General features: G+C 38.3%; 2 protein-coding genes across 2 annotated transcripts; both read right to left on the bottom strand.

Annotated features, from left to right (window-relative positions):
* Window positions 1–3,405: 3,405 nt before the first annotated feature.
* LOC149827732 (putative inactive acireductone dioxygenase 2) lies at window positions 3,406–9,941 on the bottom strand. The gene is made up of 7 exons (XM_090019574.1): window positions 9,891–9,941; window positions 6,202–6,307; window positions 5,912–6,006; window positions 5,688–5,802; window positions 5,466–5,590; window positions 3,774–3,844; window positions 3,406–3,665 (listed from the first exon to the last, which is right to left on the bottom strand). The coding sequence occupies exons 1-7, from the start codon at window positions 9,906–9,908 to the stop codon at window positions 3,611–3,613; spliced, it is 585 nt and encodes a 194-aa protein (XP_089875700.1). The 5' UTR covers window positions 9,909–9,941; the 3' UTR covers window positions 3,406–3,610.
* A 6,984-nt stretch (window positions 9,942–16,925) lies between these two features.
* Window positions 16,926–23,001, bottom strand: LOC149827731 (ETO1-like protein 1). Its single transcript, XM_090018233.1, has 5 exons — window positions 22,453–23,001; window positions 20,291–22,009; window positions 19,871–20,162; window positions 18,956–19,265; window positions 16,926–17,299 (listed from the first exon to the last, which is right to left on the bottom strand). Exons 1-5 carry the CDS (start codon window positions 22,569–22,571, stop codon window positions 17,079–17,081), a joined length of 2,661 nt encoding a protein of 886 aa, XP_089874359.1. The 5' UTR covers window positions 22,572–23,001; the 3' UTR covers window positions 16,926–17,078.
* Window positions 23,002–25,226: the final 2,225 nt, after the last annotated feature.

Here is a 25,226-nt window from a genome sequence, read left to right as displayed (position 1 = left end):
CTTGTGGGTAGCAGTCCTTGGATTGATCTTCTTGTATGTTTGTTAACAGCACTTGATTACTTTTTACTTAAACACCATAAGATGTATACCCTGGGGTCATGCCTTTGTTACTTCATAGAGGATGTAGTTGTAACACAGCCTGCGAATGTGAGATTCGGTGCCTTTATTCCAGAAAATCACGAACATTGATGCACAAATTATTCAGGAGGTTGCATGGCTGGAGAGTCTGGAACAATTCACAGAGAGAAGTGAGGTCTCGTGAATGTTTGTTGCAAATGCAGTTAGTTCTGAATCTGTGGAGAAATTTCGTGCTTATAGAGTTTGAAATTAGATATTAGTGAACTGTTCCTGATATCTGTACAAAATTCCCCTTTCTAAGTTTTTTATGTATATTATATTATATCAAATGCCTGCCTGCCTTTGACGCAAGCTGTCTTCTTCCAGATTCATTTTCATTCATGGTACAAGTCTTAAATATCGTTATTGAGATTCTCGGCAAGGGAAATTAATTTTGGTTCGAAAACAATATGGAGAAAATATCTGCAAATTTAATAACTCAAATACAATAATATAGACATTAAAAAAAGTGGGCCTCAGCTCAAAGCAAGCTACATCATCACCACACAACCTAGGGAGGTTCGGTTCGCAGGGCCAATGTTGGATTGACAGATAACGACTTGTCGTCAACCTCAGCTACAACAGTATCACTTATGTCGATTATAAATGCAAGAAAGTCTGCAAAATTCTACATGAAAGACATGAAGAAATCAATGAATTGCACTAGAATACATTTTTTCCCAACAGTAAACACTATCCAGGAAACAGAACAAGAGATTAAAAAGAAAAGAGACAAAACAGATCAAATCAAAGGCCATCCAAGAAAACAAAACAGCAGCACCACTTGGTTCTAGTCGGCTTCCGTATGCACCAAGAAAGATGTTAAAAACCGTCACAAAATATCTGTACCTTATGTTTTCATGCATGATTGCTCCCTCGATCAGCTTCAGGTTAGTGCTGTGTCGTTCGTGGATTCCATTTAACATGGCGCTCGCTGCAGACTCAGGGTTTTGGATCATACAATTCTCAATCTGATCTATTATATGGTATGCATATTTTTTCTTGTCCCTACTAGCTCCGATTTATGTTTATTTACTAATATTTATGTTTTGGTGTGAACAAGTTGAAGGAGATCATGCCCTTGGCACTTGTTCTTTATATCCTTCGCAACCTACCCCTAAAGGAATTTCTGGGCAGTACCATCCGATCCGATGAATGATTAAATGGTCAAACCTTTCGAGAGCGCAATCACAACTGTTTTTTTTTTTTCTCTCTGCAGAGGAGGTAGGTGGATTCCTTCCAAGATTGTATCAAACTTGGACATTTCAAGCTCATCTGCGACCCTGAGTTGTAGTGAGCTTCTTGTCCTCTTTTTTCGAGTGGAGCAAGCTCTAGTTCCTTGTCTTACTCCCTCTTATGTTGTGTGCATGTGTGTGTGAATAAGTGAGGTGAGATCATTAGACGTGGACATTGGGCCAGCCCATCTGGCCTGACCCGATACCCATTAGGACCTGACAGGCACGACCACAATGCTACCAGGATGCTAACTGAACCCAGTTTTTATCAGCTTCTGACTATGCCCGTTCCTATTAGGGTCGGGAGGACCAGGCCCTTTTCTAAGCTGAATTATTCCCGGGCAGATCCATAAGATTCGGTTTTCACCCATAGTGAATCCCGGCCTGATTTACTACTTAGTGTTAAGCCCAACTCTCATCAAGCTTCCGGAGGTACAGGCAGCCCATCCCCACCCCATCCTGGGTCAGCTACCCAATCACCCATCCGGTAACCAACCTGATCTCCACCTATAGCGGCAAGGATCTGGACTAGATTAGATCCAATCCAATTTACCAGGACAAGATCCAAGCAAGGCTGATAATTTTGCAAATTGGTCCCAGACTTTTTGGTGATTAATTTGCAAAATAGACCCTGCCTTATTCCATTTTGCAAATTGGTCCCGTTCTGTTGGAATGGCATCAAACTAACCATGGTTAGACATTGACCATGGTCAAATTTCATGAAAAATGATGATCTCTCTCATTGTCTTGGTGGATGCAAATTCGAGTTTTTTTGAATCGAAGAACTGTAAACAAATCTATGGGGATTAGGGTTTTCTGTTTGAGTATGAAGGTTTTGGTGTTTTGGGAGTCTCGTTATCTTGGTGGATGTAAATTCTGAGTTTTGTGGATGGACCAAAAAATTCTCATGAAAACTTGAAAATGTTCTCTTTTTCTCATGTTTTTATCAACAAAAAATGGTAAAAATAAATGAATAAATAACTAAATAAATAAATAACAGAAGATCGCATTAAATAAAAAATATTTAGAACAAAAAGAATGTTGTTTTCCTTGTTAAACAGCTGATATTATGGTAAAAAATGTTAATGTCATAATATTTTGGCGTGTTTAAAATGTCAACCGGAAATATAATGTTTTTTCATGATATTTTGGACCATCCTCAGGACATTTGGGACAGCAGATGGATTTTGGACATTTAAAATGGAAAAGCAGAGAAAAGTCTCGAGAATGCAAAAATACAACAGCCATCAAGATTTATTCCCTAATCTTTTGCAAATTAGTCCCTATCTTATTCACATTATGCAAATTGGTCATTTTATAAGGGCAGAATCATCAATTCAGCTGTCCTTAACGGTTGCAATCAAGAAAACTAACGGCTGTTAACCTCATGGACTAATGTGCAATGGATAATGAAGAGGCAGGACCGATTTGAAAAATGGTATAAGCACTGCAGGGACTATTTTGTAATTCACCAATAAAGCAGGGACCAATTTGCAAAAAACCCATAAAAATATTTCGGACCACATAACAAGGTTTACCTATCTGACCAACAAATTGGCCAGCCTGATGAGACTACAGCGATACAACTCCTCGTATCAATTCAAATTGAGTTTGGAACCTTTAGGTACCATTTAGATTCAATGCTTTTAGCAGATCTGGATTTACAAATTTCAAAAATTAAGAAATCGATTCTCAAGGGTTCATCTCCTCTGATTGGATCATGAATTTGAATCAGAGTTCCAGTTTGTATTTTGGATTTATTCACAGGACTGCAGCTGTGCTTCTCTTACAAAAACCTTGAAACTGCCTAGAGGAGGTTTGGATGAAGCCAAAAACCGGGTTGAATAGGCAGGGTTTGGGCAGGATATTCCTGATGCCACTTGAACTTGGGTAGGCTCAGGCTCAGTTATTCTTTAATTGGAGGCTTGGATGACTGCTCTCTCTCTCTCTTTCTTCATGGATCTAACCATCATAACATTCAGAATTTAAGCCAGGCCGGGGATAATCATGCACATGCAGGTGCGATCACACAGACACACAAGTACACAGAATCAACACAAAGAAAAGGAACATTATTCCAGTTTGTATAATACTTCAACACAATCCATTATGGTCACTCGGACAATATTTATTCATCTCAAGGAGAGGACTGCATGTAGATCCATGCCACACTGGTCAAACACATCATAAAGATAACAAAACCAACATCCAGACCATGATAAATGATGTCCTAGAGGTTTTTATCTTTTTCTGGGACACTAATGAGCTTCAATTGGTTCAGCCTCTTTGGTAAAAGCTTCAACATATTCCAACCTGCAAACAAACATTTTTTCAGAGCAAGGGAGTTGAGAACAAAATTCACAACAAACAATGAAACACAATGTAGAGAAAAGCTAAAGCCCAAAAGGCATGTGCCATTACCTGGCGGGATGATCATCTTGGGGTCGGTTGTAAGGAGTCCATACTGGTTCACCCACAAAAAGGCGCATTGCCTGTAACACACATTCATACAGTGAGAATTCAGAAGATTTCTCTCTCTCTCTCTCTCTCTCTCTCTCTCTCCACATGTACACGAATACACATGCACATATGATGTTTCATAGGAACACATGATTTTGCAATTTACTTCTGGACATTCACTAAACATGTCAAGTCTTTCGACTCCAGTGACAGCTTGAGACAGGGAAGCAACTAATTAATGACAAGAAAAAATTTCTACGAATAAAGGTTTATAGGAAAAAAAGAAAAATTTAGGGGAAGGAAATCTGTGCAAGCACCATGCTCATGCAAAATGAATGAATCGAGACAGGTGTGATTCTTCAATATTTTGGGATCATGACTCGTGCTATAAAAGTGAAATTTGGATGTCAATAAGATTTTGCAACTTTGGTTTTCAAAGCTGATATGCTAATGATGGGTACATAAGCATCAGGCTCATGTTACATATCTTTGCTAAATAATGGCTGTTGCCGAATCTTTTTTTTATTAGCTAGGCCAAGGACCACACACTGGCAGGCCTTCGGTTGGTAAAACCATTGAGGTTCCACCTGCCCACCAGGGAGTACACCCAGCTTCAACCTTGCAGCAAGGAATATCTTGAGGTATTAAAAAATCAGAAGTTCTGAATTGCAACAATTCCAGTACATCAGACAGGAAAGAAAAAAACACTAGCATATATCAGGATGCCTGCAGTGACTGACATGAATGGTGCAGGTGCGTTCATCAACTGTAGTTACAGTTTAGAACAAGATACATAGAGGACTGCACTTATGCTGTATTATGTTTGATTAACAACAATGGAGAATTGCCTACTGGGTCAGCTGACACAATCAGGTCACCCAAGCCAATAAGCAACATCCTGAAACCTGCCAATGACTTACACCGTCCCTCATCCTTTTTCATGTAGACTCAAATCAAATTAAGTTATGATTTCACATGCCAAAGTTTTCTAAACGTCCCATAAACAGTTATGAGTTTGGTCTAATAGTTGGTTCTCACTCTTCAGAGACTACGAGTGCAATAGGAGCATCCGTCGACAAAAAGATCACCCTAAGATGATCATCTCATGGCTATCGAGAACGAATCAAATCAGATGGTTTTGTTTCTCAATCTTTCTGACTTGCTCCTATGGAACCAAGGTCGAAAAGATTGACAAAGTCGGTCATGGTCAATTGGGCATTCGGGAACCAAAGACTGATTAATTTGGAAATTTGTTTGAACTATTGGGTTCATTAGATCTTGAATTTTTATGAACCTCCTTTCATTTTCAGGAATTCATGGAATAGAAGAAGAAAAACATATGACTGTACCAGATGCAAGAAAAGACTTCCTCGGGGTCAATATGGGCCTCACCACCTGTATTTACAACTTTAAGGCTGTGCCTTGGCATAAAAAGTATTGGTTTTCAGGCTTATAATTCAAAAACAAAATAGGGAGGCATGCAACCTTTTTGGAATTAACAGGTACATGGAGTACATTCCATAAAAGTTATATCTTTTGTTCAACTTCTATCACATTATTGCTAATAGTACTTCCTTCAATGACTTAAATACTAAATTTGGAGCAGATATGCACAACATAAAAAGAAAGACTACCGAATTTATGCAAGGGTACCTTGATGTGATTGTCACTGTCAAGTGTGAATCGGTGATAAATCCCAGCAGGCAAGACAATCATGTCCCCTTTCTTTACCCATACACGGATCCAACGGTCATTAAGATCTCTCACATCAAAATACCCTAGACAAGAAAGAAGATAAAAAAATAAACATGTACACTAAGAGAAAACAACCAAAACTCATGAAGTGCTAACAAACAAATTAGCTTGTCTATTTACCACTGCCTTCCAAACAGTAGCGAATCTCTTCATCAGTGTGGATATGCTCTTCAAAAAAGCTTTTCAACTTGGCCTCATAGTTGGGCAGCTTGTCTGGGCAGCAAGTAATCATGTCCTGCACCACAACCATTTCAACAATATTTACAAGTCTGCGCAGACAAATCATATATGTCAGAAAAATAGGGAGGTGGGTGCAGGGGAAGAGATGGCGATGGGTTTCAGACCGAGTAACTGTAGCCTCTGCTTTCACGGATTTTCTTCAACTCCTCATCATTTTCATAGTCATCAGCATTCAAATGCCAGTGAAGCACTCCCAACTCTGAAAAGAAAAAGAACATCATAATTTTACCAATTTCTTTCTTTCTTTCTCCTTTACGTTCAAGAACTGACCATCAAGCGTGAGCATTGCACATTTACTCATAATATCAAAACCAAGTACCAAACCTCATGTTACATCACTCATCTCAGGTTACTGAACACAAAGAGAAAAAAAAGAGCTAAGAGAGACACATACCTGCAAGTTTTTCCAAGGAAACATACTCTTCAGGATCACAATGGTGGGGAAGTCTCTGGTCTTCATCAGTCTCATTCATATACCAGGCTTGTATGGTGGAACTATCCTGATGCATATGAAACATTGATAATGATAATTAGAAGAATCCAAGAAATGCTTACATGGATATGATGCTGCTCTAAAGCCTACCAAGAATAATAGTTTAAATACTTTCTCCAATTCCCATAACCTACACTTTTAAATCAATCCTAACTTAGCAAAAATCACTAGAGAGGAAAAAGATAATGTGGCCATCTTTGTGGTAAACAAATGCAAGCTACCAGCCTGCACAGAGTCACGGGAACTATTGAAGATACATCAAATAGAACTTGTAAACTGTGACTCAGTCAACAATAAATAGTGTATCAGTAACCAGTAACTGCCACTTTTAGCAACTTCGCCCAGCTGTAAAACATGCACTTAACATGAAAGCCTATAAAAAGGTGGCAGCAATGGGATCAATTTCTTTAGATGGTGGTTAGGAGCTATTCCGTCATTGAAGAGAATATACAGTCTCTTATTTTGGTGTTAAGCAAAACCGGCTTACGTCTTTCACTCACAACACAAGCTACATGTTCATATTAAATTAATTTCTAGTTGTATCTTTTCATTGTTACTACTAGCATTTGTTGAAACTTGTGCATCAATATCATGGTGCAGCTGGCCAAAAATTTGAGGGTTGACACTCTGAACATTATTAGCAAACATCTCTCTGATTCTATTTCAGATATCCTTCCTTTGGCTTTCTGTCTCTTTTACACCCAGATTATTCTTTTTGTGTTGCTTTTTCAAGCACCAAAATCAGTCAATTTCTGCTCTTGGCATCAAAGGCTTCCTTGTGATAAGACTGCCAAGATATGAAGGGAGGCATACAGATCCCATATCGACTATATTAAACAAAGTGATATTGTACTTGCAACAGGTCCTTCCTCTATGAACAAGTCAACATTCAACACCATTGACACTGTAACCAATGCGAATGGGTGGTAGGAACTATAATAAAAATATTATACAACTGAAATTCTCTTGCAGTAAAAAGATTCTTGATTTTTGCCTCCAATATTTTCCTGAACTAAGTGCTCATCAATTTTCTAAAGTTTTTGGCTTGCCATGTTGCATAGAATTGATAAAGACAAGCATGAAATTACATTTTCACACACACTGAGATAAAGATGCACAATGGAGAACTTTCCAAATTTATGAAATATCTGTTGTGATGGCTTCATTAAAACAATATTCCTTCCCTATAATAGACCATAAAATACTTGGTTATAGCCAAAAGAAAATGAAAATCCAGTAAGCTAGTGTAAATAAAGATCACATCACAATCGGCACTTGATCATAACACAATGGCCAGAACAACAGATCGAGTAAACCAGAAAAGATCAGGACTGAGCATAAATGAGTCAGAAAATGTTTTGGTTTCAACAAATTCACAGACAAATATGGAGAATTATCTCTAATCAAATTTTTCCAAGGCACCACTAAGCATGAATAAGAGGCAACCCCAAGCAGATACTTAGCCATGTGGGTAATAGGCAAGCTGTTGACAAATGCAAATCATATTACATGAATATATCAAATGAGATTCATTCATTGACCTCTTTCATATATCTGTGGAAACTAAAGGACAGTGAACCTTTGCCTAGCAACAATGATAAATCAACAAGAATGATAAAATTAATGGTTATATTACTATTAATGATATTACTAATACTGCTATTACTACTATTATTATCATAACATGTGATTATCCCTAAAAGAAATTGTTATGTAAGATGATTACCGAAAATAACTCTACAAGAAAGAAAATAATGCTAACTACCTCAGCACCAAATTATCAGAACATTTCAAATAGAGCAAATTAGTACAAAATTGTTATCCAAAACCACCATAAAAAAGCTGACACAGCATCACAGTTATAGAGTGTATCATCCACATAAATTTGGCATATGTATTATTCTTGGTCTTCTCCACTGATAAAAGATTCTCTACATATCTTCAATAATTTGTATCTATCTTGAGCATAATTAACATGCAAAGATGAGCCATTTGTCGTATATGAGTTCTCTGATAGCTTCCTCTCACTTATATACATCCCTTGTAAAGGTACAACCTTTTGACCAATTCATATAGTCTACTGTGGCAAATACTGGATAATGTTAGGATTGTCTAGTAAACTCTAGTTGAATCCTAAGATTAAATCTGATAACCTGTGTATATGTTACAGACATAACTGTAAGTAGATTCATATATTTGCACAAATGGTACCAAGAATTCAATAAATATTATGCTTCAATTGTCACTAAAGACATAAAGCAGATTACCACTATCAGATAACAGCAGTGTCATGTGCACTTCAAACATTTCAATCTCTCAATGTTCCTTGAATCCAAACATGTAAAACAAAGATCAAGCAGCCACCAAAAGATATATGGGGCTAACAATGCCAAGCCCTTCAAGGAAGACCAATATAATTTGACTTATGGCAGAAGGATGACATTCATAAAAGACAGTTTCAGCTTTCAAACAATAGTAGCAATAATCATAAAAGCAATAATAACACATAAAAGAATATGCTCCTCATCACACTACAAGGAAAGTTTACTATGCCTATTAATCATGAACAGCACTCAGCTTGACATACAAGGCCCTAATCACCAGTAAGGAACCATGCTGAAAGCTACGCTCCTAATCAGGAGCTATTCAACAGAACAACAAAGCTTACTTCTAAGATTCAATATGGTTTAACCGCACAAAACATCCTTTGTAAGTGATAATTTTAGGCATACTTCGTTTAAATACCAGAAGTCTCCTTAGATTTGCACATGGCTCAAATACGAAGACCATAATCCTTGGAGGTGTTTGAAATTTGGAAATACTCACTTATCCTGAAAGCAAGGATAAGTTACTAGGTTGTACTGTGGAGCAGAATACACCATCCCAGTTTTCTGGATAAATGAGGGGCATTCAGAAGTTCTTTTAAAACTCTTAATCTCACTAAAAATGATGATGACGGTAATAATAAACACAATAATAAAGTAGCCAGAACCACCACTTATATTTCCTACCTGCTACCCAATAGAAAGAGCACCAACTACAAATTCTGTAACCCCATAATAACATGAGAAATCGTTTGAAACTTATTATCAACGATGATAACCCATATGAGATTATATGCATCTTTATGAGAAAATTACCTATCATAGATGAAGGAAAGCAATTAAAATCAAAATTAAAAAATTTGCCTTTTTTGTCCAAAATTCAGTCTGCTTCCCTCAAAACCTTCGCCGAAAATCATCACAACAATCATGCTCTTAATTACCATACTTACACACAAATCCCAACCCACCAAACACAAACTCAGCCCAATCAACCAATTCAAAAAACAAAAAAGAAAAAGAACAAGAACAAGAAAAATGAAAATCCAACCGGAGAGTTAGGAATTCAGGAGAAAACGGAGATTTTCAGTCGTAAAGGTGGAAACCGATCACCGAGACGCAACTCACGAATCGCAGAATCAAACGCGTTGATCAAAACGAGAAACTCTTTTGACGAAATCAGACAGCAGAATTACAACAGAAAAGAGAACTTCTTGGGATTTTTCTGAGAACAAATCAGAAACCGGAAAAGAAAAAAAAACTCCTTACCTTGCACGAAGGTGCCATCTCCTTCGCCCTCCAATTCTGGCCCTCCCACTTGTTCGCTCGGCGTTTTTTATAGAGAGAAGTCTCTGTCCATATTGGAACCTTCCGAATATTTTATTGGGTTTTGTATTTATTTTTGTTTAAATTACCATAATATCCTTGAGTCAAAATGACATCGAAGATGCTAGATTTTTCTTGTCAGTTAATGGCCACAATTATTCTACTCTTTGTCAATTATGACATTCATGTCCTCGGATGTTTATTATAATTCATATTGGAAACTACGTTTGATGCATGAGATCCGAGGGATTTTGGATCTTGAGTCCGACCCATCCCGCAGCTTAGTGGGATGGGGGACCTAAGCCACTGGACAGGTGGTCTAGGTTCAAATCTCATGGGTTGATCCCTTTGGGCAAGCGGAAGCATGGCGACTCTTTGGGAGAAAAGGATAAGCCCTTGAAGTTTTAGGTTGCCAGGATAACGACTGTAAGTACTGCAGGCAAAACCAGTGTGATTAGGTGTCTGATTCTGATGGTGGTTTCTCTGTGTAAATATAAAAATAAAAAAGCCTTGGATATGAGATCTTAGTGCTACATCACCTTGCTCTGTGCCACCTTATATCCGAGGATATTAGGTATGTGGTTTTCAAATGAACCTTAAGAATGCAAAAAAAGGTGCCTTGGAATGCACTAAAAATCCATGGGCACACATGGGTCAAGGTAGCTTGTGGCATGAAGTTGATTGAGGCTGAAAAACAAGTATAGTCGCTTGTGGTTGGGCTCATGTTTGGCTCGTAAAGATCTAGTTCAAACTCTTAAAAAACAAACATCATATAGTATATGTAGAACATATGATTGAAATATTTAGTTTAAAAAAAAAAAAAAAACTTATTACACCTAGCTCCTAACCAATGCATTTTTTTGTAATCCTATTTCTTTTAGCTTTAAAACAATGCATTTTAACTGGGACTTTGAATTCAAACTTGGCTTAATTCACAACAAGAATGAGTCAAGATTGGACACTTCAAGCTCAACTCATTTGGCTCGTTTATCTAAATCCATCCTCAAAACAACATAATTTTCTAGATTTTCAATCCGATCCAGGAGAGAAAGTCATATCAGAATTTCACATATTTGGGATTACATAAGATCGGGGTTCACCTGCGTGGCCATTGGGGTGGTTGTGAAGGGGGCGTGTCTTAGCTTTCAGAGATGGGCCAGGTAAGGCAGGGTGGTCGTGGGGTTCCACCCTAGGTTTTTCTCGCTTTAGCGAGGGTTCCTCGTCACAAAAAAAAAATCTTAAGGCAAGATCCAAGCACACCTGAGTATTCGCGAGGCAACAAAGGCATGAGAAAGAATTTAGAACAAATAATAATGGTTTACCATTATTAGGGTGTTAGAAATCAAATTTCACATATTTCATTATTGAATATTTTTTGGGAGAAAAATCTTGTGACAACTAAATTTGCTTTTTTTAATATAATATTATATTTTAAAAATGCTTTGAACCTCATAAATGATTGGAGGAGAAGGATTCATGTGGAAGACCCATAATGATTTTCTTTTTTTGTTCATATCCTCAACCCCAATTATTTTGGGATGAAGGCCTATTTGTTTGTTGTTGTTGTATTATATTTTAAAAATCTAAAACAAACAATATACAAAGAGATAAATAAGAATACAAAAAATATATGTTTTGCTGACGTGACACACTTTTTTTTAAATTACTTCATGAAATATTGAGAGCACAATATAAAATATCACATATATTTGTGACCACGGTTGATATGGGATGGAAAATAAGGTTAGTTTCAAAATTCACCAAAAGGAGTTGGTGTTCCAAAAGGATATATTGGTCATTCTGAAAAAATATAGGGTTACAAATGTAACATGGAAAAGACTAGCACTGCCACCAACAAGAAATGTGGGACCCAGATATTCGAAAAAAAAAAATTGTCATCGTGATGAGAGGGACAGGGCTAGTCTCATTGGTTGACAAAGACTAAGAAGTCAAAGCCCACCAACCCAACCTGCTCAAATGGTCGGGTTCGGGTTTCTTTTTACATGGACACCACGCTGTGCTGTCATAGACGCTCATCGTCCATCTAAGAGATCGACGACGCTGGGGATTCGTGGTAGGTGTTAATGATCTTTGGTCCAAACTACCGACCTTGTTATGCAACAATGACAGCACAGCGGTAGGTAACCCGGTGCAAAGGGATCGGACAGGTCTGAATGATATCCGATCCGATTCTGAAGCAATCGGTCCAGAGTGAATCTGGACATGAACAAGGTCAAATTCAGGTCGAATTCAAATCTAGATCCTAAGCTCACTTGGTAATGCTGGATCCAGTAAAAAATTGGCTGGAACCAAACATTTTAATCCAAAAAATTATGATGGGTCGAATTTAATCCGGAGTCAAAATACATTTCTTGTAGAAATTATTTATGAGAACATGAACACGAAACTAAGAAATCCTGACCACATGATCACAAAGCTGATCCAGTTACACATCTGGATCTTATTTTACGATCCATATCCAAGGAAAACATGTCGGATCTGGACAAGAGATCCAACCGAGACTAACCTGTTTGGACCCCTTATGATAAGATAACATGCATGTTATTCTCAATGTGTGGCCCCAAAGCAAGATCTTACACTTTTGAGTTGATTTCGACTGGATCCCATCAAGCCGAAATGGGTTTGGTCTGGCTGTCGACCAGCCATGTTTATGCTGGATGCCTGACAAGAACCTGGATATCCACAGTTATTGTTATAAAAAAAGCTGACCTGACTGTTATCAGTGCAGACCCAAACCCGACTTGAGAAAGATGTGGGTTGGGTTTGGGCCATGTTTTATGGATATCTGAACCGACCTAGCTAAACTGAGCCCTTTCTTAAATATAATTTTATGTAAAAAATCTAAATATCCTCTATATTATGCGGGTCAGGTTTGGGCTTTTATTTTCTCGACCCAGTTACACCCCTATGAATGCTTACCATACAAATGTAGCAGATCTGAGTTAATATATATGTTTTTGTGGAGCTAAATCATGAGCATCGCATTAGTTTGAGATGCAAGTATAGGGTGCAACTGGATCGGATTTGGTTGAACATTCAATCCAAGTTTGACACATTTAAGGAATGGGTCTCAAGATAACAGCTGAATGTAGATTCACAATGGGTGCAGACTTTTCAGGCTTCAATTCTGATTTGGAACGATAATTCTTATCTGGCCTCATTCAAATCTGAATCAATTCTGATCCGTTTGCAAATTTTTACTTGTAAAACCCTTGTTTTCAACTTTTTCTTTGGGATCCACTAATATCCTTAGAATTTCGGACCTGGATTCATTTTTACTACATCAGACCCATTTCAGAACCGGTTTTCCTGCTACCATGATATGGCCATTTGAACCATTGAAAATAAATTTTCCTTTTCGATACTTTACACGGGCAAACTACACTTGGGTCAGTGACCTAGTCGCACTGGGTTAACCAGCCGAGCTTAGGACCAAGTGTTCAGGTGCGTTAAGCTCCATCACCAGAATCCCTGACTTCAGGGTATGCACTTGCTTAGGCTTGCACGAAGGAGTTCTCTCGTGAGTAGGGCTGATAAACGAGCCGAACGAATTGAGCTTGGCCTGTTTGGTCTCGGCTGGTTAAGTACATCCCTGCTCGTGCTGAGCCTGAACTCGTTACAAGCAGATTACGAGCTAGTTCATTTTATGAAAAAAAAATTTGTTTCTCAAAGCTCGATAATATATAAAGGGATATGGTGGTTCTTTAGCATGATACCTTTGGGTGGTAAACACTCATGTTTGTATGAATTTAGGCACCAAATGGTAAATCTAACTGTTCAGATGTTGAAGCATAGTATTGGACAACTTGATCTCCAGGTCACTTTCAACTATAAAGATTTCCTTTCTTAGCTCATTAAGCAAATAAGATGCCGTATATCAATAATCTTTGTCCTTTTCAGTCACTTGAAAATAAACAAGAACACCAAATTTCGTTACTGTTATGAGATTCAATCTGCAACTCGGATAAGAAAAATCAACACAAACATTAAGCATCCGATACAACCAATATAAAAATCAAAGGTAGAATTGCAGAATATCGATTCACTCATTATAAGATAATAAGATAAGACGATGTGAAAATAATCCAAGGTGCATGTAAAGTTATGAAACACCTTTTCCAAAATATTTGTAATTGCCACCACGTTCGCCATTTTAAGCTTCTTGTTGATCTGTGAAGGATCACCACGAATGATTTTTTAATAAATCATTTTATGGGTTGGTGCTAAAAGGAGCAAAAGAGTTCCAAGTTTACATCCTTCAAGAGAATTGTGGAAGCACTGGGTCAATCTAGAACTGCAATTCAAACAACAAACAAATTTAAAGTAAGAAGCGGTGACAAATTGCAAAATACCAGTTATAAATATATGTAGAGCACATTTTAGTACAAAAACATAAGAACCTTGCGACTAATCTTCCAACCCCACCCCAAAATTTCTCTTCGTGCTTGATTTTCATTGTCTTTCCCGATAAGCATGGATTAGAACCAACAACCTACTTTTCCAAATAGAGATACCACCATCTCTATCGGTGCCTGGCCTTGCTTAAACTTGGTTCCATTGCAGCAAGCTATCGATCATGGTCGTTTAATCGCCAACAACAACAAACAACAACTATGCCTTCATCCCAAAACAATTGGGGTCAGCGATATGAACCAAAAAAGAAATTCATTTTGGGTCTTCCACATGAATCCTTTTCCTCCAATCATTTCTATCCAACGCCATGTCCTCGGTGAGGTTCAAAGCATTCATATCCTTTCCTATCATCTCCATCCAAGTCTTCCTAGGCCTACCCCGACCTCTTTTAACTAATATATTTTCCCATTTCTCCAACCTTCTAACTGGAGCATCATTAGGCCTTCGCCGAATATGTCCAAACCACCGTAAACGATTCTCTCGCATCTTATTTTCAATGGGTGCAACACCTACCTTCTTACGTATCTCTTCGTTCCGAATCTTATCTTTTATTGTATTTCCACACATCCATCTAAGCATCCGCATCTCAGCTACACTCATTTTTTGAATATGATGTCTCTTGGCAGCCCAACACTCCGTACCATATAGTAAAGCGGGTCTAATAGTCGTCCTATAAAACTTTCCCTTCAACCGCAATGGCATTCTACGATCGCACAGCACTCCAGTAGCACTTTTCCATTTCATCCACCCAACCTTTATCCTATGATTTACATCTCCATCAATTTCTCCATACTTTTGAATGATGGATCCCAAATATTTGAAATAATCATTCACTGGTATATCTTGCTCACCAAGCTTCACTACACTCCCATCACTACTTCGTTGCTTACTAAACCGACATTCCATATATTCAGTCTTACTCTTACTCAACTTAAAACCTCTAGCTTCCAATGTCTGTCTCCATAATTCTAACTTAGCATTAACCCCAACTCTAGACTCATCAATCAAAACAATATCATCAGCAAACAACATACACCACGGTACATTTTCTTGAATTGATCTCGTAAGCTCATCCATCACTATCGCAAATAGGAAAGGGCTTAAAGCAGATCCTTGATGTAACCCAACCGTTATCGGAAAATTGGCTGTCACCCCTCCACAAGTGCGGACATTGGTTACTACTCCTTCATACATATCTTTAATTATACTAATGTACTTGAGAGAAACACCTTTCTTCATCATTGTCCACCAGAGAACGTCCCTAGGTACTTTATCGTATGCCTTCTCTAAATCAATAAAAACCATATGCAAATCTTTGTTCCTCTCTCTATATCTTTCAATAAGTTGTCTAAGAAGATTTTGGAACTAGAATACGAGATTTTGGAACTAGAAATCCAATAGCTAACAATGCATCACCATCCACTATGGTTGGTCAAGCATGATTACATTACACTTGTCATATCTGCTTGAAGGTATGTCAACAATCAACATTTTATGTAGCAGCATGAACTTTTTTTGTTTTTTGCAATGATGGAGCTGTATTTGAAGGAGGCATTAGGTTGACACCAGTCATTGCCATTCATCTAAAAGACGGACGAGCAAAGAGGACAGATAAAACTTTATGTGGTTGTGGTGATGGTTGCATGACACTCACTAAGCTATTTGAGCACCATCTATTTTTCAAGATAAATGGAGCCAGTTGAGAGTGATTCTCTTCTAAGTGATTATTGCGGTGCAGCCACATCTCTAGATATGTGGCTGCAGCCTGCACTCAAGGTAATGGCCTCAAATATTGGTGTTGTAATAATATCAGTGAAGGGTTTTCTTACAAGGGCTTAAAAATAATAATTTCTTTTATCTAAAACATTCTTGAGTTTTTCAGAATAAATTATACAGAAATTAAACAATTTAAAATTATAAACATTTAAAAATATCGGATGATGATTTTGTTTATTGAAGATGTTGCAATTTATCATGATATTTCAACTTTCATATGCATGTGCTAAGTTGCAGTGTTGTAATCTTGTTGCTGGGAGAATTTTCACTCGGTTTTGTAAATCATTGCTATTTAAAGATCTGAAACCAGAGAATGCTCATCTTAGTTTGGTTATTTGCTGATCGAAAACCTTGCACATGGCATGCTGGGGATTTTTTTTTCTTTGGCAATATCAAAGAAAAACCACTGTTATGGTTCAGACATTCCATCGCGGCCCTGTTTTCATGCCTAAAGTGTTAAACTCCACAAATACTCCCCCTTGTCCACCGGACTAACAATGTCCAACTTGAACACCTTAAGCTGACCCACCCAGCCAAGTGTGAGAAGCCCTTGTCGGCTTGTGGTATGGCAATCTTTAGGTTGCCAAACTCAGGTCCAGGAAGTTCTTCAATTAATCAGAATCACGGTCTTGCATTCTAGCATAATACATGGTGAAGTTCTTGACCTATCAAAAGGAAAAATCTACACATAAGAATTAACTCCAATTGTTAAAGAATTTACAGGTTAGTTGTATCAACATGGGAAAACCCGTCATCCAAAAAACAGGGGAAAACCCAATATCTCATCATATGAATATGAAGAGGGATGCTCTAGTACCACGAATTGCTAATATACATTAACATGAGATGCGAATTTTTCTCTTTCAACTTGTGTACATAGAATTACAGAACATGGGATGGGGGAAGGGGCCCCCAAAGACTTCAAGGCTCCTGACTGTGTATTCGGCTATGAAGCTCCATTATCTCTGGGTGGTTTGGATCCACAGAAAGTGCAGCCCTGCAGTCGCGGAGCGCACTGGAGACATCTCCGATGCTCTCATGGAAGGCAGCACGCAAGTGCAGCAGATGGAGATCAGCCTTGAATGAAATTGCCCTCGTCAACTCGGCGATTGCTTCTCCCTCTTGATGGTTGTCCATTAGCACTGTCCAACACAGAGCATAGGTTATGCTAAATACAACAAAGGCGAAACAAGGCAAAAAAAATCCTGTGATTTGCCAAGTATTCTAAAAGAACATTCAAATTCACCACCAGTACAACTGACATTGATGCTTGTAAGAGCAAATGCAGGTACACATGGTAACTCCCAATACAACACACAGAGGACAGCCAATTGAATCTCATATGCAACGACTCTTCATAGCCACTGATCTAGAAATGTTCAACATAAAAGGAGCAAAGAAGAGTTCACAATTGCCGCTCATATATATGTGCACGACTGCACATGCATGCATGTGTGTTTAAACAGGAACATGGACTTGGTAAGATCTCTTTGTTCCAATTTGTTTAAGTTAAACTGCTGAACATGATGAGATCCTGATTGAATGGAGATCATTCCAACATAATTTAGATTCATATGCATATTGGTCCTCAAGAAACTAGGGGTTTCCATCGTTTATCCTTTACCAAGTTGCACCTACTGAGTGTTAAAATGACAACGTGTTGGTATTTCACAAACATGAACAGTTCTTATACAGAAAGGGATCTCTACAAACCAAACAGCCAAACAGAAGTAGCAAGCAATGGGAGTAGGTTAGTGCGAACAAAGGAAGCTTTACAGAAGAGACTAACAAAAACATTAAGATGTCATCTAACATGTTCTACCCAATTTGTGAGTGAATGGTCATATTTTTGTAGTCTTTCTTGCCCAGGTGACAAGATAAGCAAAAGAAAAAATGTTCTGACTCAGATGCTTTAACACTTATTGATCTCGATTATTTAGGCTTACTTTTCTTCTTTCCTATGGCAAAAATCGGTCCAACACGCTAATCTGAGGTTCAATTATACATGATGCTCACAAACTTATTAGTACAATAAGCAGAAGTGAGCTGTGGTCTTCTACATCCCTTCATTTTGTTTTTTTGAATAAACAAGACTACAGAAATAAAAGTCACAATGCAAACTCATAAGACTCAATACTAATTAAGATTGACGTCACAACTCCCACAGACATCTCACATGGTGCTGTTACCTTTTTTGTTATTCCACCTTTTGTATAGATGGAACCAGTAGCATTATTCAACCGTTTGATGCTAAGGTTCAAGACAAGAATATAGGAAAATCTAGAAGAAGAACATGGCAACATAGTATATGATCCTAATTAAAAACAAAAATAATTATGCTGCAAAAAAGGATCATTTTTAAGCTTGCAGTGAAAGGCAAAGTTCCCATTGAAGGGAATGCACACAAGTATGAATACAAATGAAAACCAATTCTCAAATCAACAATTACAAGAAATCATGTTTCTAACCAACCAACCAGCAACTGATAGCTTTTACCTGTTTTCATTTGGTCATGCTGATCAAGATGAGTAATCAGCAAGGAAATGCCATGAAAGTAGTCATACTATTCAAAATGTAAAGGTCACGTCTTGGGTATTTCAAACATTAACCAAACCAAGTTTGTCGATATGCCAATAAAAAGACAGAAAGATGCAGAGTTTATCTATGCCTGAATCTCAGTCAAAAAAACCAAAACTCTAGTTTACATGCAGATTAACAAGGATAGATTAAAGAAACTAGATTTAAACATGGCATCAGTAATTTGAGGACCAAAAAATAGGGAAGAAAATTTGTCCAACCTGCAGCCCTATATCTGTATGGATATACACGTAGGGGGTCTAACTGTGTGACCATTTTCAAGTCTTCCTTTGTAAGATCACGATCACAATACTCGGACCTCTTCTCATATGCTGATGCATTGTTTTTAGCCTTCTCAATCAACTTTGTCATTTCCTCATATGCTGCTTCTTTATTGTTCTTAAGATAATGCACACGAGCAAGACCTTGGTGAGCCCGGGTGTGGCGGATTTTAAGGGCATTTATATAGCAATCAGCTGCCATATCCAACTTCCCGCACTCCACATAGACACTTCCAAGATTGTTTAGGGCCTGCCCATCGAGTTCACAAAAAAGTAGAATAGATATCAGGAATTCATAACAAGAATTGAAGCAAACATCAATGCAGTTAGCCGAGTATGAAACTGGGAAATAAATTTTCAAGATATTTATATGAAGGGCACATGCACCAATGGTTGGACTACAAAAAACAGATTTTACATCGCTTGTATGAGATAAAAATTTGGAAATCAATAACTCAAAGTAAGTAAATGTATCAGAAGAGGTAGTTTAGTTAATAATGAGTTTGCAACTTTTTTTAGTTATAATGATGATTTGCAATTTGTAGAGTTGTCTTTGAAAAATCTTATGGAATACTTGATTTACACGTCATATACAAAATATTAACAAGCAATTGCAACGGAATTCAGGAAGAATGACAAAATGAAATCATGCCCATTGATAGTGAGATCATAAAATCTTTGGAGAAGGAAATTCTAACTGTATTTCTTCTACTCAGCTCAAAAGATAAATAAAAACATTAGATAACTAGCCTCTGAAACTCAAAAATAAAAATGTAAGCCAAAAGAAGTAAATGCTTGTATTCATGTGTTTATGTATTCAGCTAACAACAAGAGAGAGAGAGAGAGACAGTCAACCTGTCCTTTTCGAAGCCTATCTGAAGGACACTTTAAAGCATCTTCAAGAAGTGATACCACCTTCATGGAGTATGAAGGATCAGGGCTAGAATCTGCCAAAGCATATGCTTTGAGAAAGAATGCCTCAAATGACCTTTGAAGTTTAAGCGACTCTTCAGACTTGCGGAGCCCTTCTTCGCAATGTCCAGTGTCGTACAAAATCCAACCCTCATAAACAAGACGCTCTGGTTCACTAGCTGCATGCTGGCGTGCCAGTTGAAGGCTCTGCATGGCTGCTTCAGGACAGTTCAGCCTGATTTAGAAAAAAAGAAAAAAAAGTTTTCCATGTAAATAAACTAATTAACAATTTGTGACAAAACAAGAAAGCACATAATAATCCAAATATGCCATTCTCATAGAGAAGAGGGGTTGAAAATGTACCTAAGCAGAAGCAAAGACTGTCTGAAGTACAACACACCTTTCACGGGATCTGACTCTAGCATCTGGTATATTACAGACAGTGAACCAATGTCGTCAACCGAAGACCATCTGTCATAAAGTTGCAACCAACAATCAGCAGTTGTCCAAGGCTTGACATGCTCCTGAACTAGGGTGTGCAACTGAGAAGCAGCCGCACGTCCCTCAAACATCTTGTATTTGGGATTCAACGTAAGGATTGCCTGAATATCTGATAGTGCAGCTCTGTAACCCTCAATCAAGAGATAGAAGCAAAATCGGAGTTCCAAGCATTCTAAAGACAATTTGAACCTAAGAACACGATTTATTTCTGTCAATGCAGCTTTCATATTTTGTTTTCTCATTAAACTGGCAGCTCGATACATGTAAGGGTAAATAAGAGTTGGGTCCAACTCCGTTGCTTTCTGAAGATCATGCCACCTTTTTTCACCATCACAGTACAAGGACCTTTCCTGATACATCCATCCCAGAGGATTATCTGTGGCAAGTATAGAACTGATCTTCTCATATGAAGAAACTTGATTGCCCGTTTTAAAACTGACTCTAGCCAAACCAACAATGGAATAAACATGCCCAGCTTGGTAAGCTGCATCAAAGAGCTGCACTGCTTGGTCATACTCTTTTCTTAACAGCCTTATGCATCCAAGCTGATGAAGTGACAACTGTTTCTGCCTAACATCACTTGCACACTCTACAAGTCTTTCCAAGAACCTAACTGTGACATCTGAAGCTGGGTTTCTGTTCATGGCAACCTCACTAAGGAAACAGAAGAGAGAAAATGATGCATGACCAACCATAATTGATCTCTGATGTGCATCTGCATTGCAGAAGATCCTAGTCACATGCTCATCATTCAAGCAATCTGGAAGCTCATGTAGAAAGACTTGCAGACATGAAGCAGCAACCACTGGGGAGCTCTCCTGCAAAGCATACTCCATAAGGACGATTGCATCCTGTCTGCTGGAAATCATAGCAGCAAGTTTCCGATCACAAACACCTTTAAGCTTTTCACAACAAAACTTGTTTGCGAAACTCAATATCTCAAGTATAGCATCTGCAGGAAGATCCTTCAAATCATTTGTTTGGCTAAACTCACTGATCGCTCTCATACTCAGTGGAGAGATACCATTCTCAGATAAATCGATTTTTTCTTGTGATGATTCTGTGAAACACCCATTAAGCATGGTATGGAAAGGAATAGATAGAGCTGCCATCTTTTGGCGATCACACACTATCTTCTCCTTACCAATTTGGAAAACCACAAAATCAGAAACACCAGTACTGCTGGATTCATGGGTCTCCATATCTTGAGAAACTTGATCTGGAAAATCAAGCTGTGAAGATGCAATATCCAAGTACCCAAACTCCTGAGTACATTTCCCACAAGAGGCAAGCAAATCGGCAATCACTTCCTCTCCTTGCTTCTCATACTTCAACCAAGCCCCAAAGACCAGTCTCTCATGCACCGTGCTGGCATTCTGCCAAGCGGACCTAAGGCTTCGCCGTAGCAATTTCACCTCTCCTAGACCCCGGAATACCTGAAATTGCTGCAAGTAGAGGCCTGCCCTTTCATGAATGCCAGAAGATTCGAGCTCTTCATGAATCTGAGCTAAGACCTCAACATAGTCAAGGGGCTTAAAGTACGGAAGAATCGGCGGCTCTGCAACCTTGATGAGCGGTTCACTATGACAAGAAAGATGCAAGCTTTGAGTATGAACCGAACCAATAAAGAAGTTGAATTCAATTGAAACCCATACTGCAAATTACTAAGACCAACTGTTCATACGACTGCAAAGGACTTGAATGCAAACACGCCAATGAGTGATGAACACTGAAGGTTCCAAATAAAATTGGAGAAGAAAGCCCAAGTTTTGGGAAATCCTCAAAAAAAAATTGCATGAGAACAAGGGGCAATTGGGTTGAATGATATTCTCTGCATTAGGAAACGCCTACATTCATATGAAGCAGATCCCCAGAAGACTAGAAAAAAGAAAAGAAAGAAAAAAATCTGACCAAATACAAACAAAGCCAGATATGCCCACTTCATGCCATATACTCAACAGACACAAATTGACAAATCAAAATAAAACACTAAAAAAACGGACAGAGAGATAGAGAGATCTTACTTGCAAGAGTATGTAGAGAGCTTGGTGAGCTTCCCCCGCTCTACCTGAAGCCATGACTGTGGGTTGAGTGAATGGAGTTGAGTCTCTTTGCATGAGTCTGAAAAGAACGGCTTTCTCATACCAACAAACAGCTGAACAAGAAACCGAAACCTTTCCCTTCCTCCCTAATAAATCTCACCCAAGATTTCTACAAAAGATGTCCAAACGCCCACACACCTAAAACAAATCTCCAAAACCTCTGAAGCAACAAAAGACTGAGCTGGCAAAAGATATCAAAACGCCCACAATCCTAAATCAAACCCTTAAAAACCTTCCCACCAACAGAAGAAGAAAAGGAGAGAAGAGAAAAAAGAAACCCACCCTTGTCGAGCTCTCCAACTGTAACCCACCAAAGAAGGCAGAAAAGCCAAGGAAAAATACCCTCTATTTTAACCGCAAACTACGCCTATTGAGGCAGAAAACATTAATAATAAAAAAGGAAGAAAACCCACAAACTATCCCCACAAAAACAATACAAAGAATACCAATATAGGGAAATGGGAGCTTCCCATTAGAAAAACAATGGGTAACACAAAAAATAAAGAACCCGTTGCTATCTCTCCAACTATCTATTTTATAAGGAATATGAGAATGTATGAGAGAGAGAGAGAGTTGGGAAGTTGTCTAAAAAAATTCCATTTTACAATGTGTGATTCAGTGCGCCACAACTTTTTATTGCATTAGAAGAGATGAGAGCAGCCGAAGAGACCAACATTATTATTACTGGGGAAGGAAGCAAACCGCCGTGGAATATGCCAAGGTTCCCAAACAAGTATTAAACAAAAGACCAACGCATAGGTGTGTGCACATTGGCAGCAGGTGAAAAAAATGAAAAAGCAAATAAAAAGAAATTTGTTTATCATGTCAATCATTTTTTGAGGGTTGGTATAGCAAGAAGTGATCTTGATATCATTGGTGTGGGATACATTGGCCTCTAGCCGATCTTTATGAGACAAGTGCTCCGTAGACTACACCTTAGTCTATTTTGAAATCAGTGGCCTTCAACCATAGTCTCAAATGTCACCCATATTTTGAAAATATCATGATTTTAATGTGATAAATTAACATGATATTTTAAAAAAACACGTGCAACGAAAATATTGTGCTTTTAACGAATGTTTTGTATTATTTTATAAATTTAGTATCTTTATGAGTAAATATTGGCTACACAGCCTACAATGCACACCAGGATTCCAAATGGGGTCTCAATAGTTTGGGTTTGACCTGGACCCAGAACTCTATAGGTCAGGGTTTGGTGATAAAGAAGGAGGTCTGATTAGAAACCGTTCGGGTTTATTAGTATGTGGAAATCCTGCAGAGGAAGTGGATGTCTCGCCTGTTGGTCTGCGTCATTTTTTGTGAGCTTTGGTGGTGGTGGTGGTGGTGGTGGTGGTGGTGGTGGTGGGTGTGTGTGTGTGTGTGTGAGAGAGAGAGAGAGAGAGAGAGAGAGAGAGAGAGAGAGATTTGCTTTCGGTGATCTCAAAGCATTTTTGTAGTATCTTTGAAGAGACTGTGGCCATGAGGGGCATGATTTTTGCCTCAAGCTACAGCCAATTGTCAACAGAGCAAAGGGTACCCTGTGAATTTCTTCCTCTTGTTTTTGGAAGTAGTCAAATCAGATTTATGCTCCATGTTCGTTGAATTTTTTAACTAGTCTAATCTGCTCAAAGTGTTTGGTCATTCAGAAATTATTCTATTGTCCTAGACAGTCAGTGCTATTGACATCTCACCATTCCGACCCATTTCAATCCTAGGGCCACCATATCACGTCTTGGCTGAGGTGCTGGCAACTAGGACGCAGTTGGTCATCTGCAGTGTTATCAGTAATTTGCAAAGGGCGTTCATCAAAGGGTGCTCAATACAAAGTCTGTGTTGTGCTCGCCTCGAAAGCCATTCACAATGTCTCTAGCTCAAGTAAATCTTATTTCATGCTTATATTGGACATTACTAAAATATTTGATTATGTTTTCTGGTCTTTCCTCATGTAATCCCTCGCAAATATGGGATTTGGATCTAGATAGTTGGGAAACTGCAAATGGTATTTTGTCCGGCAATGCTGGCTACTCAGAGCTTGGTGGGAGGAAATTTGAAGGACGAGCCAGACCTTCAAGGGTTGTCTTGGACTCGTCCTATTTTTTATGATTGTTCTTCTGTTCTATCAAGGTGGGGGGTTCGATCTCTCATCGTCCTAGGCCTTGAGCTTTATTCATAAATAAGAATTATTTTACTCTTTTTCAAAAGAAAAAGATTAGTATATGGAACTGGGCATGGCTTGTGAAATTTCATACCAAACTCGAGTTCAACCTCAGTTCCGATTAAGACCCATGATTTTTTAATATAAAAAATAATATTTTACTAGGTATGGATTGTGTCTGGTTCATGTAATCTTTATAGGACCTGGGTATGGTTTTTTTTTTTATGGTAGACCTGTTCAGACCTGGGTCCAGGCTTGGTACCAGCACCTGAAAGTCAGACCCGAGTTCCAACTCACCTGAGTCCGAACCAGATCCAACCCTTTGACACATCTAGCTCCAAACCCACGAGTGAAAACACCGTTTTTTGTTTTGTTTTGTATATTTTTAGATCAAGTCTTGTCTATTAATTAGATGTGATCTGTAGACTGAGGTTGAATTGGGACCAAGCCCATAGATCATGATTTTTATCAGGTATGCATTTTTGTACGGGATTTGATTGTTTGAAAAATCAAAGGCTTACAGTGTAGCAAAAATTTACCA

Source organism: Nuphar pumila, chromosome 10 (assembly GCF_984573655.1).
Source record: "Nuphar pumila chromosome 10, dmNupPumi1.hap1.1, whole genome shotgun sequence".
In the NCBI taxonomy this organism is placed as follows: domain Eukaryota; kingdom Viridiplantae; phylum Streptophyta; class Magnoliopsida; order Nymphaeales; family Nymphaeaceae; genus Nuphar; species Nuphar pumila.
This window is presented reverse-complemented; position numbering and strand designations above follow the sequence as displayed.